The sequence below is a fragment of the Syngnathus acus genome, chromosome 2 (genome assembly GCF_901709675.1).
Source record: "Syngnathus acus chromosome 2, fSynAcu1.2, whole genome shotgun sequence".
Lineage (NCBI taxonomy): Eukaryota > Metazoa > Chordata > Actinopteri > Syngnathiformes > Syngnathidae > Syngnathus > Syngnathus acus.
Window position 1 is genome coordinate 15,268,614 of NC_051088.1, and position 14,302 is coordinate 15,282,915.

General features: G+C 41.5%; 2 protein-coding genes across 2 annotated transcripts; one reads left to right on the forward strand and one right to left on the reverse strand.

The window, feature by feature from the left end:
* Positions 1-640: 640 nt before the first annotated feature.
* On the forward strand, positions 641-5,456 carry LOC119116520 (gap junction alpha-3 protein-like). Its single transcript, XM_037241961.1, has 5 exons — positions 641-753; positions 2,695-2,756; positions 3,521-3,611; positions 3,754-4,298; positions 4,460-5,456. The coding sequence occupies exons 3-5, from the start codon at positions 3,543-3,545 to the stop codon at positions 5,241-5,243; spliced, it is 1,398 nt and encodes a 465-aa protein (XP_037097856.1). The 5' UTR covers positions 641-753; positions 2,695-2,756; positions 3,521-3,542; the 3' UTR covers positions 5,244-5,456.
* Positions 5,457-9,012: 3,556 nt separating this feature from the next.
* Positions 9,013-12,174, reverse strand: hpxb (hemopexin b). The gene is made up of 10 exons (XM_037241971.1): positions 12,048-12,174; positions 11,590-11,615; positions 10,840-10,938; positions 10,586-10,743; positions 10,354-10,507; positions 10,069-10,281; positions 9,888-9,980; positions 9,681-9,811; positions 9,389-9,536; positions 9,013-9,322 (listed from the first exon to the last, which is right to left on the reverse strand). The coding sequence occupies exons 1-10, from the start codon at positions 12,101-12,103 to the stop codon at positions 9,096-9,098; spliced, it is 1,305 nt and encodes a 434-aa protein (XP_037097866.1). The 5' UTR covers positions 12,104-12,174; the 3' UTR covers positions 9,013-9,095.
* Between the last annotated feature and the right edge of the window lie 2,128 nt (positions 12,175-14,302).

The following is a 14,302-nucleotide window of genomic DNA, read 5'->3' on the forward strand; positions in this document are numbered from 1 at the left end:
TTGTCACTGGCCACTTTTGTGCCATCCTCCTCCTTGCTACTTGAGTAGAAAGTGGGATTTCTTGGTGGGAAGCAGCACTTAAATTTCCCCCACAAGTTGGTCAATTACCGTGTAAACAAAACGGCAGTTCCAGTGACATCCCACAAAATTATAAATCGACATGCCGTGCCCAATCGAACAGGTGAACGAATTTCGACTCATTTGTGCACAGCACTAGTATGATGTAGACACAAGACTCCTGCAATTATTACTATTAATGGCGATTTTTATTTATTTTTGGGAAATACCTAAGAAATGACAAATCCGATAAATTTGGACTACAAATTGCCACTCCCTCCTCCCTCCCATAAAACATGCCACCCATCCTTATCCGCACACCACACTAAACCCCCCACCATCCATCCCCCAGCCCCCACCACCCCATGCACCCCCTGCACGGGGGCACACTATGTGACAGAGGCGGACGGCCCTGGCCACGCGGGACGCAGCCGCTGCGCTTGGCCTTGGTGGGACCACACGCGCCGTCTTCACACTGGACTTGCCTCATTCCTTCTTTTGCTTCACTTAAACTCTCCCTTGCTCTCTCAGCTAGTCTTTTGCTCTCTCTTTACCCCCCACCCCACTCCTTGCCCCCCCCCATCCCTACTGCTCATCACCCCTACTCCACGAGTGGTCGCCTCCTACACACCTGTGGGAGAAGAAGGATTGGAGGACTCGCTTGGGCAGATGTGCTCATAGGAGAGTGGGAAGAAGGTGGGTGTTGAAAGTGTGTGTGTGTATGGCGGGGGGTCATCTCCCATGTTGATTTACTTCTTTGATCATGGTGATGGAAAACAGACATTTGGGCATCTCTTGGAAGAAGAGTTGAAAAAATGTGAACAGAATAACTAAAAACCATTCAAATGTGTCTAATCCCCACTCAAATTTTGAATGATCATCTTAATGATGAGCAAAGAAATCTTGCAACTTTTTCAGCCTAGTTTTTTTCTTTAGACTATAGCGATTGTTTTTGAAACATGGATGCTACTTAGATGAAAATTAGGAATCGTCAGTAGTGAAAAAAGATTGGATTGAATATTCCTATTACTTCCAATGATTGTTAGTAATGTCAAAGGTGAAGCTTAATGATATTTTTTCCAAAATATATTTTAGCAAGGTTAAAACTTGAAAACATTTGTGTCTATTTTCTGTCTCCATTTTTTCTTGCCTAACGCGCAGTGCATGTTTGTTTGCAGTTTTGTCATGTAAATCGGTTCTCATATTAGGAGTGTTCTGTTTTGATTTAAAAGATGTGAAGGAAATGCCACATTTACAATAGCCTATTGACAACTTCCAAGTTCATTCCTGTGTGCGTGTGTATATACCATATACGTTTTTTTTTTTTTTGTCAAGTTGTTAACCTGAAAATGAGATATCAGACTGCTAAATTGACAAAGATATCCAAAGATATTTTTGAGCCATTGAGAACATCTTTTTATGCACAGGGCAGGAGAACTTCTGCAGCTAAATTCTTGTTGTGTTTACGTCCACCCATTAACATGGGTCCAGCGCCTCCATATGAGTCGAAGTGGAACCGAGAGAGAGTTTATTGCTTATCTTTAAACTTTTGTTGTGTGCTTGTTTTTTGAGGGGGTGCAAACAGTTGGCCAAGAGTTAACCGTTTGACTGAGGACAAAGACCTCTGCGCCATCAATAGTGCACGGCGCCGCTGGGACAATATCCATCTGGCAGCTTCTCTATTATTCGTAGGGCGGGTGGCATTTCATCACGTGAACACATCATGTACATGTCTGTATGCAAATTAGTCACAGTGGTGTAGCTGGCAAATATTTGGGAATATATTTTGATGTGGGTTCATTTGCAAACTTGAAATGCTTTAAAAGGGGGCGGCATGGTAGAGTGGTCGACTTTGGTTTGATCCCAAGACCCTGAACCTGCTCCTGATGGCATGCCATTTGTAGGTGAATGAGGAATCAGTGTAGTTTTTAAGTTCCTCTTCATTTCGCAAATCTGAAAAAAAAAATATGATCTTGTAATTTAACCGCTATTATTGGCATCATGCGATGGAATTCTTTGCATCACATCTCAGAAGTAAACTAGAGTGTACAATCACTAAGGTCACTCAGGTTCATTATTCCTCATATTATTATCGAGTCGTTTTTGTGTCGTATTGTTGACTAACAAACAACCAAAACGTAGCGTATCAACCAAATACATTGTGGGCAACCTTGCTCAACCTCTTAGAATTTGATGCGTTAGGCATACTGTAGTAGAGTAGGCTACTGTAAGTGTGTGTGTGTGTTTGTGAATATCAGTTGATCCCAGGCAAACATTTGCCCTCCTCAGCATTCCTGGGATGTGATGAGTCCAGCATTCAACAGGGACAACCTGTTATCCACTCATTCACTTCCCACAGATGGCCGGCCATTGTCCAGCGGCCAGCCAGCCAGCCCTGCGGCGCGCACACACACGCACAAATTCTTGCAAGCGTTCACATGAACAAGTCTGGTGTATAAAGTTGATTTCAAGGTGGCATGCATTGCTGTTAATGTAACATTGGTGTGTTGCTCTTCAAAAAAAGCAGTTGGGGTTCAATGTAAAGACCTGACTGTCTCACATGAGTTCATCGATACATACTGTATTTTGGGATTTAATCGTACACAAACAAACTTTGTGTTTTTTTCTCTTTTGCAGATATCCTTTTTCTTCTGCTTTCTAGTCGATGGATTTGTCACTGGCAACGCAAGGATATATTTGTAAGTTTTGCTTCTTTTGTGGTCCCATAATACGCCGTGTTCCACTGCTTCCAAACAAATCAATGGTAGATTTCAGGCAAAATTACACGACCAATTAAAAGTTATTAATTCGGTCATCCTATTGTTCTCAAACGTCTCACACCAAGTACCATCTAAAAAGTTCTTGGCTTGCCAAGTACCACTACTATAAGGACTAACATTAGAATTTGAGCTCAGTAGGCTTCATCCAAAATTCTAAACTAAACTGTATACATCTAAAATGGGGAAAATAAAGCTGCTCTCAAATAATGATTCAATTATAATATAAATAATAATATTTTATTTATGCATAATGATCTCAAAAGTTAAATACAATTGATCTGTGTTTGGGCAGTAATTCTTTTGCATGCCTAAATACCATTCATTAGTAGAACCGGTGGAAAAAAATCTGAAATCATCACAGAGGATATGTTCATTCACTTGTTTCAATTTGTTGGGAAACAAAGCAGATCACAGATATGACACAAAACAAAAGTAAAGTCAATGTAATGTTTTTCAAACAATGCTATTTGATTTTTGTCAATTGCAAATGAAGGAGGCACCATCAAAAATCGCTTTGAGGGTTGGCTCTACCTATCGCCTTTGTGTTTTCTTGGTGATCTCCGTATTATTTGAACAGCGGAATTCCTTGTCTCTTTTCATATACTTGACAAATAATGATGATTCTGAGTATCAACTACTTTTAAGTGGTTAAGTGTCTTAACTACAGACCAATTTCTCTCCAGGTTAAAAAAAAGCGTGTGAAGCATGGGTGACTGGAGCTTTCTGGGGCGACTGTTGGAGAACGCTCAGGAACACTCCACTGTGATAGGAAAGGTAACGGTCTACGCCAGTTCCGTGTTCTCCCATAACTTCTGCCTCTGTCGAGCTCCATTCCAAACTATACATGACACACTTTGAGGTGTTCTTCGTTGTTTGTTGTGTGTTCCTCAAACCTTTATGGTACTTGCTTCCCAAGGTTTGGCTGACCGTCCTCTTCATCTTCCGTATCTTGGTGTTGGGCGCGGCGGCCGAAGACGTGTGGGGCGACGAGCAGTCCGACTTCACTTGCAACACGCAGCAGCCCGGTTGCGAGAATGTTTGCTACGACGAAGCCTTTCCCATCTCCCACATGCGCTTCTGGGTGCTGCAGATTATCTTTGTGTCCACGCCGACCCTAATCTACCTGGGACACGTGCTGCACATTGTACGCATGGAGGAGAAGAGGAGGGAGCGGGAAGACGAGAACAGGAAGTTAGGTCGGCACCCGGGGGACCACGACCCCCTCTACCACAACGGAGACGGCGGTTGGAAGAAGGAGAAGCCGCCGATCCGCGACGAGCACGGCAAAATCCGTATCCGCGGGGCCTTACTGAGGACCTACATCTTCAACATCATTTTCAAGACCCTGTTTGAGGTGGGCTTCATCCTGGGACAGTACTTCCTCTACGGCTTCCACTTGAGGCCACTCTATAAATGCCGCCGCTGGCCCTGTCCCAACACAGTGGACTGCTTTATATCCAGGTCAGTTCTTTGATAACTACCCACTGTAAGTACCTTTGTTTGTGTACAACCTCCTGTTACTATGTTACGTCTATCAATCAAATCTTAGCAAATTGCAATGCAGAGTTAGAAACCGGAATGAATGTCCCCTGATGACTGTTCGTTACTATGTATTTTTGCAGGCCAACTGAAAAAACGATATTTATCATCTTCATGCTGGCGGTGGCTTGCCTTTCATTGGTCCTCAACCTGCTGGAGATCTACCACCTGGGCTGGAAGAAAGTCAAGCAAAGCGTCACGAATGAGTTTGTGGTCGACAACGAGTCCCTGCTGCTGGGCGCAGTACGAGCCGGAGACGCCAAGACTCTTCCCGAGGAGGTCAGTCCACCGGCGCTCGACTGTTTGCCGAGGTACGCCAGCGTGAGTGTGGTCGGGGGCAGCGTAGCCGAGGGGGGTGCCGACAGTCCCGCCGAGGTAATCTCCTTAAGTCCCGATACGGCAACCGGTTCTGTCAAGATGGACCGCACCTTGTTCCACCCAGATGACCTCCTGTTACAGTCGCTGCCTGGTTCCATTTATGGAGGAGTCCACAGACAGCTGACAGAGGAGAAGCAGAACTGGAGGAACATGGCGTTGGAAATGCAGGACGCCAATGGAAAAAACTCCTCCGGCTCTTACCCTCCTCCCTCACCTCGAATCTCCTCCTCCTCCTCCCAGCCGGAGGAGTCGAGTATCCCCCCTCCGCCGGAGTCGCAACACTCCACTTTTCCCACACTCCCTTGCCACGCTCGTCTCTACCTCCTCTCGCTGGAGGAGGCTTTGGCAAGTGAGGAGAAGGCAACGGTGAGCGACGACTCCACCGTAATTACCAAAGCGGAGATGCATCAGCCTCCTGATATGCAGAAGTCGAGACGGGTGGGCGAGAGCAGCGGCGCCAGGGCTCGGCCTGATGATTTGGCTGTGTAACCACGGCAACGTCAACAAAATCCTGCATCAATCTGGATACAAGTACACAAGGTGCCCATCAGTCATCAGCAACAACATAAACTGGACAAAGTCAAGCCAATGTCTGAACATGACCATTTACTTCTAAAATGGCCCTCTGAGAGCAGACCTCTGCCAAGGCCAAACGATCCGCGCTTATTCACAAATTCATCAATTCACTGATTCTTTGGTGTAACCTGTTATTCGCATAACATTGGCGCCATCTTGGTGCCAAGAAACTATAGAGATGTGAATTGAGGAGTTTTCTTTAGACAACAGTAATGCTTCGATGCCGTTTTGTGGCACGTCAGTGCCGAGGAACAATGTGGAAGTGAGTTAAGGCGTTTTGTTTTGGACAAAAAGAGTGCTTCGTATAGGTAATTACAAAGGTTTTGGTGGCAGTCAATTACTCAGACAAGGTCACCTCAAAAGTCACCCTCAAAAAGCATGGGTTCACTCAATCTCCATAGATAACCACTTCTGAGAATGCCTGAAAATAATCAGCACCTTTATCCAGATCTGCACTGATATTTAATGCCCCACCCCTACATAAGGTCCTGTGGAAATCATTTGAATATTTTTTTTTGTGCACTACTACCAAAAAAGAATCCAGCAATGAGAACACAACCTTCTTGGCGGAGGTAACTGATGCCGCTTGCTTAGATGAACAAAAGAGGAGACAGAATTGTAGTCTATATTTTTCTACTGGAAGGAATATTTGAAAACATTGAGGAAAAAAAAGTGTGTAAAATAAACAATCAGGGGTTCCTTTAGATAATCTATTCCCAATTATAAAATAGGTACGTGTAGCAGCAGCTAGTCAAATACAGTACAGACAACGAGGAGAGACGTGAGGTCCACGTTCAAAAGGTCATGCTAAATGTTGACAAGGCGCATCTGTAGCTTGTACCAGAATCTTCGCTTTTCACACAAACGCTGCAACATTTGATACGTTGAATGTGTACGATTATGTTATGGAAAAAAAAAACAAGAAAAAAAAAACAAGTCGTGTAGAGGATGTAGCTGCGGCATCGGAAGGCTACAGCTAGTTGTGCTGCGAGGTACTATTCACCTCACAAATGTTTTTTTTTGCAATCCAAACTTGTTGGCGTAGGGTGCTACTTCTCCTACTGCTTCACAACCACGACATTTGGCTCATCGGTTAAATCTCATTGGATTTCACGTTTTTCGCAATATTAAAAGCAGTTCCTTTGTGAACCCATCACAAACATTTTGACCATTCATATTCACAAGATTATTGCCTCGTTTTAACTGGGACATCTCAGTTTTGAACCTAGTGTCTCGAGGCCCAGCATATTTCACAAGCCCTGTTGTTTTATCCCGCTTTTACGCAGGTCCTGTTTTTCTAGTCAGCAAGCCAGTTGTCTCGCTTTCACGCAGGTCCCGTCCCGGCGTCACGTTTTTTTCCCCCCCCCGGATCTAGTCAGCAAACCAATTGTTTGAGCCATTTATGTTGCCGTTGCGATTCATACGGGAAATCAATTATAAAAAGGAATTTAACTATTAAATTCCTTCCTAGTTACTTTCACATTTGCGTGAGCGTTGCACTGGAACTTGGACTACTTCCTGCTTCCATTTTTAAGAATCATGGAAAATGAAGTTAGAGCAAACGGGAGTTGAGCGGTTTTTGGTGGACAATGTGGGCGGTCCCACAGTGAGGTTGCTACAACATGGCAATGTTCTGCTTGGCTAGGAACTGTCAGATGCTCGGGGTATTGTGAGCAGGTGGGATTTGTCCTGCCGCAACTCTGACCTTGTTTCAAGCTTTGAACTAAGAAAACGCCACGGGATCTTTTTGTAGACGAGCTGCTTGATCGTCTGGTCCACATTGAATGGGAAAACTCATACCTTGTGGTTTGAAACACATCATTTATGATAAGCAATCCTGGAAATTTCCCGATACACACCAGTAAGCACACGCAAGCTGATTTTGACAATGATGATAACTGGATTCATTTAAAGTTTGAGAGCTTAGGGGCAGCAGTATGACGTCTTCATATTTGTCTTTAGTGTCTTTGCTTGGAGAGATAAAGACAGGTTTGCACTTTTGTTTCTTATTAATGATCATGACGGGGCTGGACGGGCCACATGGGTGTGTTGGAATTGTGTGTTTGTGTTCATTAATATTGTTTCAGTGTTGATGCAAACACATCTCTACTGTTACATCAGGGTCAATTATAAATATGTATACAGTATAAATACGGGGTAGAGGCTATCATAGGTCAATCAACGTGTGATGCAGAATTACTTTTTTTTCTCTTCTTTTTCAAAGGTTCCTGGTTCTATTTGGAGATTTCTCACTATTTTACTGTAAGATGACATTGGCAAGAAACAAACCTCTCCAGCGGTCATACTGTAGGTCATTGAGCGATTGGAGCTGAGCATCTCCGAGGGTCCAAACCCATATAGGCTGTTTTGGTTGGAGGACTTGTACAATTTCTTTCTGATGCTTGTGTTTGCAGTGTGTTACAGAACTGTTGACTTCCTTCTAGCTGTTCTGTATAGGACAAGTTTCATTTTCTAGACTAGCTGTAGATTATCATTGTGACTTTTAGGTTTCGGGGTGGGGGTCGGGGGATATGATCCTTTTTTTTTTTTTACAGATATCCCATGTGGGTTGTTATTATTTTCCAGTCCCTCTCACAAATTCCTGCCTGTCTCACGGAATTTCACTTGCAACACTGTACAATGAGATAAGATAGCTATTTAGTTAAATAGCTAGCTAACTCTCTCTTAAACAGATCACCATGGTTGAGGGTGAAGTGAGGCAATCTCCCACAAGAGTGAATGAAACCACCAGATTCTGTTCTTCCAGCACTTTGAAAATTACAATTCAACCAAAAAAAAAACAAAGACCGTTTGTCTCTAAACTGGGCTTATTTTACAAAATGTTAGCGAGCTGTTTTCTAACCTTTAATAAAGGATTGCACATTGACATTGTAGCCCGCTATAATTAGGGGATGATAATAGAAACACAGAATTGTCTTTAAAGAATTTAAAAATTTCATTTGCAATGATGAAGATCTTCATCTAAAGTCGTTATGTTGTTGCTGTATATTTGTATGGATCAAGAGAATTCCATCTTAAACAAACATGTTTGAGGGACTTCCATGGCAAAAACCTAGTAGTGCAAACCCTGCTTTTAATCCACACTGTGTGTGTGTGTGTAACAAAGTCTTTCTATATAAACTTTTGTTGAAGAGCATGTTGATGTAAATGTTCATTTACCTCAGATGTTTAAAACAGTGTTACTCAATAAACTTATTTTGTACCGTTGCCCATCTGCTTCGTTTGTCGTCAGTTGACAATCGGCGTCTATCAAACAGTTTGGTGTGCGTTTGTGAGCATTTGTGTCAGTGTGTGAGTGTGAAGCCATGCTGAGGCCAGCACTCCCTTTATTGTTCGTGAAAATCACAGGGATTTTAATTGAACAAAAAGTGTGGAGGGAGTGAAAGGGCCTTGAATGCTTGCTAACGCCAGCATGACCTCTGGACTCTTGTAGGCTGCAGTTATACTGAGTGTTACGCTCATTCTTTAACTTTTCCTAATGTGGAATTGGGAAAGCAAATTTCTGTAATGTTTAAACCAGTGTTACATTTCTCAATGTCTTCAAACAAAATCCCTCGCCACATCTGAAAGAGAGTATATTTTGCAACGTCTAGATTACTTTAGAAATTTTAGCCGACTTTAATTTTCAATCACTGGCGATAACACAAACATGATCGGAAAATGATGGAACCTTTTATAAATGTTTATTCACCAAAATTGAATTATTCACATGACCTGCTTTTGATGGTGAGCTGAAGTTTGTGTCTACTCAAGGCATCCCATCATATCGGGGGTTATACTTTCCGCCACAGGGGCTATTCTAGCCATACCCAAGGTGAAGGCAGTCTCATAATGGTAATACGACGGTCCTTTGAACACATAAACTCCCTTTGAATCGCATAAAGCAGCGTCAATGTCAGAAATGGGCAGGGGGTAGTCTTTGGTCACAATTCTTGGCGTGGCCGACAAATCAATGTCGTAAAGCTTCTTTCCTGAAAACAGTGAAGTGAACTGTTAACACTCTGTTTGATAAATGTGTCAAATCCAAAACGTTTTACCTTGGATTATGGAAACGGTATTTTCATCCCCGCACAGAAAAGCAGCATCGACATGTCCCTCGATGCCCAACTCTTCCTTAAGGGATTTAGGGTAACCTTCGATGAGGGTCTTGTGCGGGTCCATTTTATAGATGTACACTTGATCGCCCTGCAGGTGAAGTATTGCACCTCTGTCAGTGTGTAAAACTATCATGCATTGTTGAACAGCATCACTTTAAGAAGGGCTAAGGTTATATCGTGTCATTGGATCACGGTTTTCAGTGGCCGCAAGTGCCGTTTTGATGAGGCCTACCTTAATCATGTAGTGTTTATCTGCGTGCGAGAAGACAGCATCCACACCATTGGTCAATTCCTTCCACGTCCTCACTATGGGGAATGCGTGAAGACCATCACGCTGACTGTCCAGACGCATGTAGATGGGTCCTTGGAAGTAGATCAAATTCAAATTCTGTCTGTCCTTGAGGTTTCAGAGAATATTTATCGGTATAAGCGACCTTACCTGCAAAGAAATATTTTTTGCCTTGGTTGTCCGAGGTGATGGCGTCTATTTTGACTTCGCTGCATTTAGGGATTTTATAATTTCCTCCGTGGCCTGTAAACCCACACATGGAATAATAATCATAACAATAATAACAACTGAAAGCTAAAAAGACATTCGCGGGAACGTTTGATGAGCTCACCAAAGTTGGGGCAGTCCGTGAAGTAATCGCGGGCATCCTTTGGGTAGGTGCCGTTCACCTCACCTGAGACCGGGTGGAATCTAGTGAAGTTGTGACCGTGGAAGCAGTAGTAGTGCTCCAGCCAGCGCAAAGCAGACGTGCACACGGGCAAGTTGGACCACGTCTTTGTTTTAACAGCTTTGGTGGCGATGTCATAAACATGCACGTCGTGACCTGTGAGAGCAGCATGAGCCATTTACACTTTTTGGAAAAACACAATGATCACAGGTTGCCATAACAACATACCCTTGAAGAAGAGAACCGAGTCGGTCACACACTCTCCTTTTGGACACTCCACAGCTGCATCCAGATGAGAGGGGACTCCGGGGAAGTCGTCCTGTATTGATTTCGGATAGCCACTCTCCAGAGTTTGATTATAGTAGCTAAACACCTTGTCATCCTTGGAAGAAAAATCGGACACATTTGTCACACCTCAGCTCGAGCAGCTCACGTCACCAATCAAAGCGTCAACTCTTACCAGGAAGAAATAGATGTGATCGTGGTCATCGTGGTTCTCCGGATCGTGCATGCGAAAGGCGGCGTCAACGTGGCCAATGTTATGGTCATCATCAAGTTCCTTGAATAACTCATTGGAGAGCTGAGCCGGCCCGTGGAAGCCTTTCCACAAGTGGGCGCCTACAGGAAATGAATCTCAAGTGTCATCACATGACAATGCGCCCATGAATGCACAATGTAAATGATGTACGTAATGTTATATAAAATTTAGCACACCTTTGAAGAAGATTACTTTTCCTTTCTCATCTGGAGTGATCGCATCAAATTCTATCCCATCACATCTGTTCGGCAGGGCAGCATCTTGGACAGCTCCATCTTTATTATGGCATGGAAAATACAGAGGCACACCAAATGAAGTCACACACACCAAGTTGGAGGTCAGGCTACACCTTAATGCTCCAAGTAGAGAATGTCTAAACTAAAATGTTTTTGCTGAAATGTGAGGAGAATGTGAAGTTGGAATAGTTTGAATTGGTTGAGTAATGTGCAGGGAAGAGATAAATGGGTCAAATCTTACGACGGGAATTTGATAAATACATTTCTGAGATGAATATTTTTAAGTTTGCTTTGAATCTGTAAAAAAATGAAAAGAGGAATATACATATGTACTATGTATTGAATTTGATCATTTATTGCACGGTGGACTGTCTCATGTTAATTGCACAAACAAGAAAATCAAATGAACGTAATGTTGGAAAAAGAAAATGCACGTCATCAGTTACATTATACTGTCCAACAGCATGTATTCATTTTAATTATGAAAACCTGATGTGCTCAAGGGAAGAAAAAAAGAGGGCAAATTTAATAATCGGTGAAAATCATCCATAAAATCTATTTGCTTTTCTGATTTGCAAAGTTGTAAAATTTTGTTAACCAGTATCATCTTTTGCATTTGAATATTGGAATCTTATTTAATATTCTGCAGGCTTACAAATAAATAAATAAAACAAATAAAACTCTGCCCACCTTCTTTGGTTACATCTGCAACGGGCCTGTCAGGGATGAAAAAAAACAACATTATTTTTAAAGTTTCACATTCATGTTCGTAAAGTTTCTAATTCAACTCATAACAGGATGAGTCAGCACCTATCACAAGTCAACGGTCAACACACCCATATTTGTTCAATTGAACCGCTTTGCAAACAAAGTTTTGAAATCAGTGCAGGGTCAGTGACAGACCAATCGATCTGTACTGTACCAATTTAGGAAAAACAAAGTCCAAATCATGCGATTCATTTTAAAATAGATCTTTTTTTACAGAATGTTTATATTGGGTTGCATTATACGTACACACTACTAAAAAGAACTAAATAAGAATAAATAATAAAAGTATCACTAAAATCAAGTTGAAGTTCTAAATTATAAGGACATTGCAAATATAGGCAGTGTTGCATTTCAATGAATTAAACAAAAAAATGACTTACAGTGATGCACTGAGGCGGAGTACGAGGCCCAAGCAGAGAGTTGCGAACAGCTTCATGGTGAGCGATCTTGATCAGATGGCCACCAGTTGGGCTTTTATACACTTGGAACTGTGTGTCTTTGAATGTTTACAAATGGGAGTCATTAGCATGTCAGCGGTTGCGCCATGCAGTGCCGGTCAGGGGCGGTCGGTTATTCGCACTGAATGTCTCGTGGTGGTTTCGCCCACGTTTTAATAATTAGAGCAACTCGTGTAAATGTGGTCAAAGTTTGACTTTCTGTGGGTGTGTGCAAGTGATTAATCGTTTGCACTGGGTTACCTGATAAGATTAGAAGGACAGGGGAAAACAACTAATGTGTGCCAAGGCTATTCTAAATTGAAAGCATTATAATTATTACTCACATTTTAAATAACACTATTACCAACTCAACCTGTCTTTCTAGAAATGCTCTATTTTTTTATTTCAAACAATTTTCTCTTCAGGATATATATATATATATATATATATAAGCTTCAATAACAATCCATTTAGAATGTGGCTTTAATCCCCCTTCAGCAAATAAACAGGTTTCCTCATTTGAACCGTTTGAAGCAATCACAGTATATACGTATATATATATATATATATATATATATATATATATATATATATATATATATATGTGTGTGTGTGTGTGTGTGTGTGTGTGTGTGTGTGTGAGAAAGTGAAACTTGTCTATTACAATATAGTCATTCATGATGCACAGACAGTTAAAATATTTATTTTAATACTTATGTTAATAACTGACAACAAAAGAAAATCCCAAATTCAGCATCTAAAAAAAAAATTTGATTAGATCAACTCAAAAAATGTATTGTTGGCCAAGTGAAAAGTATGAACATCAATAATATGAGCATGTACGGCACTCAGTACTTAGTTGGAGCTCGTTTTGCTTGAATGACCACAGCAACGCAGTGTGACAATAAGCACTGCTCAAACGTGCAAGGAGGAGCGATTCGTGTCAGGTGAGACGCAGAGCTCTGTGAAAAGCCAGCCTCTTGACCTGTTGTCACTTGCCCTTCTCGGTCAAGGGGTCAATGGTTGTGTATCTTTTGGAAAACTCTCACATCAGCAGTCTGTCCCACGATTGCGCAGCCGACCGTACTAGACATTGCAGGTGTTTCGAAAAAAATTTGCTGATTAGAGTGTGCCACCAGGTTTCTTCAATGTCGAACCTTTCCACAATACTAAAATCTTCTGAAATGGTGAATGAGATTTTCATTAGTTGTCAATTATAATCATCAAACTAAAAAGAAAAACATTTGAAAAAGATGGGGTTTTGTGTCATGAAAGAATATAATTATGGCTGCACAATAGCAAAACATCTCATTATTACGATTACAATGACTATCGGGAAGACCAATGATAAGTTTTATATTGAATTGTATAGGAGAATTACTAACACTAAACTTCAATGACTCATTAAAAAAACTGAATGGAATGGAATTACTGAAATGAGTCAACTTTTTCATGATATTCTAATATACAAGCAGCACGAGTATATGCTCTGCAAACCGATTGGCGACCAGTCCCTCTGCAGACGAGGTTCATTGGGGTCAAAAGAGTTTTTTACAATCAACTCAATGACTGAAGTGTTCAAATCTTTACATTGCGCTGGCCATACCAACAATGCACAAGCACATCTTAGATTTGTTGTTAGTGCCACTGACCATGGCATAAAAACAAGTGGTAACATTTTATGACTCTGACTCACCTTATATTGACACTTCAACGTGACTTCCTGGTCGTAAGACGCGGATTTCAAGTGAAGCATGCAGTAAAGCGTCTTGCTATTGGTGGCGTTGCCCTAAAATAGTGGGGTGACGAGTACCCCTAGGGGTACTTGAAGGCACTTCAGGGTCTACTTGCAATCTTAAATAATGAAGTATGTGTGTAGCAGCATTGATGTAAATAAATAAATAAATAAATAAATAAATAAATAATTAAATGAATGAATGAATGAATGAATGAATGAATGAATGAATGACGCTCAGTGTGTCAGAAGCCCACCTAAAATGTCTCACTAAATGCAGAATTATCTGTAGGTATCGTCTTCTTTTTTTAATTATTAAATAGATATATTTTTGCACTGGTTACAAAAAAAAAAAACTATAAATAAACATGCCCTCCAGCTTCATTTGCAAAATAGTGTTATTATGGAATCTTGCACTCTGAATATTGTAGTCGATAAAAATTTAATCAGAACATAATAATAC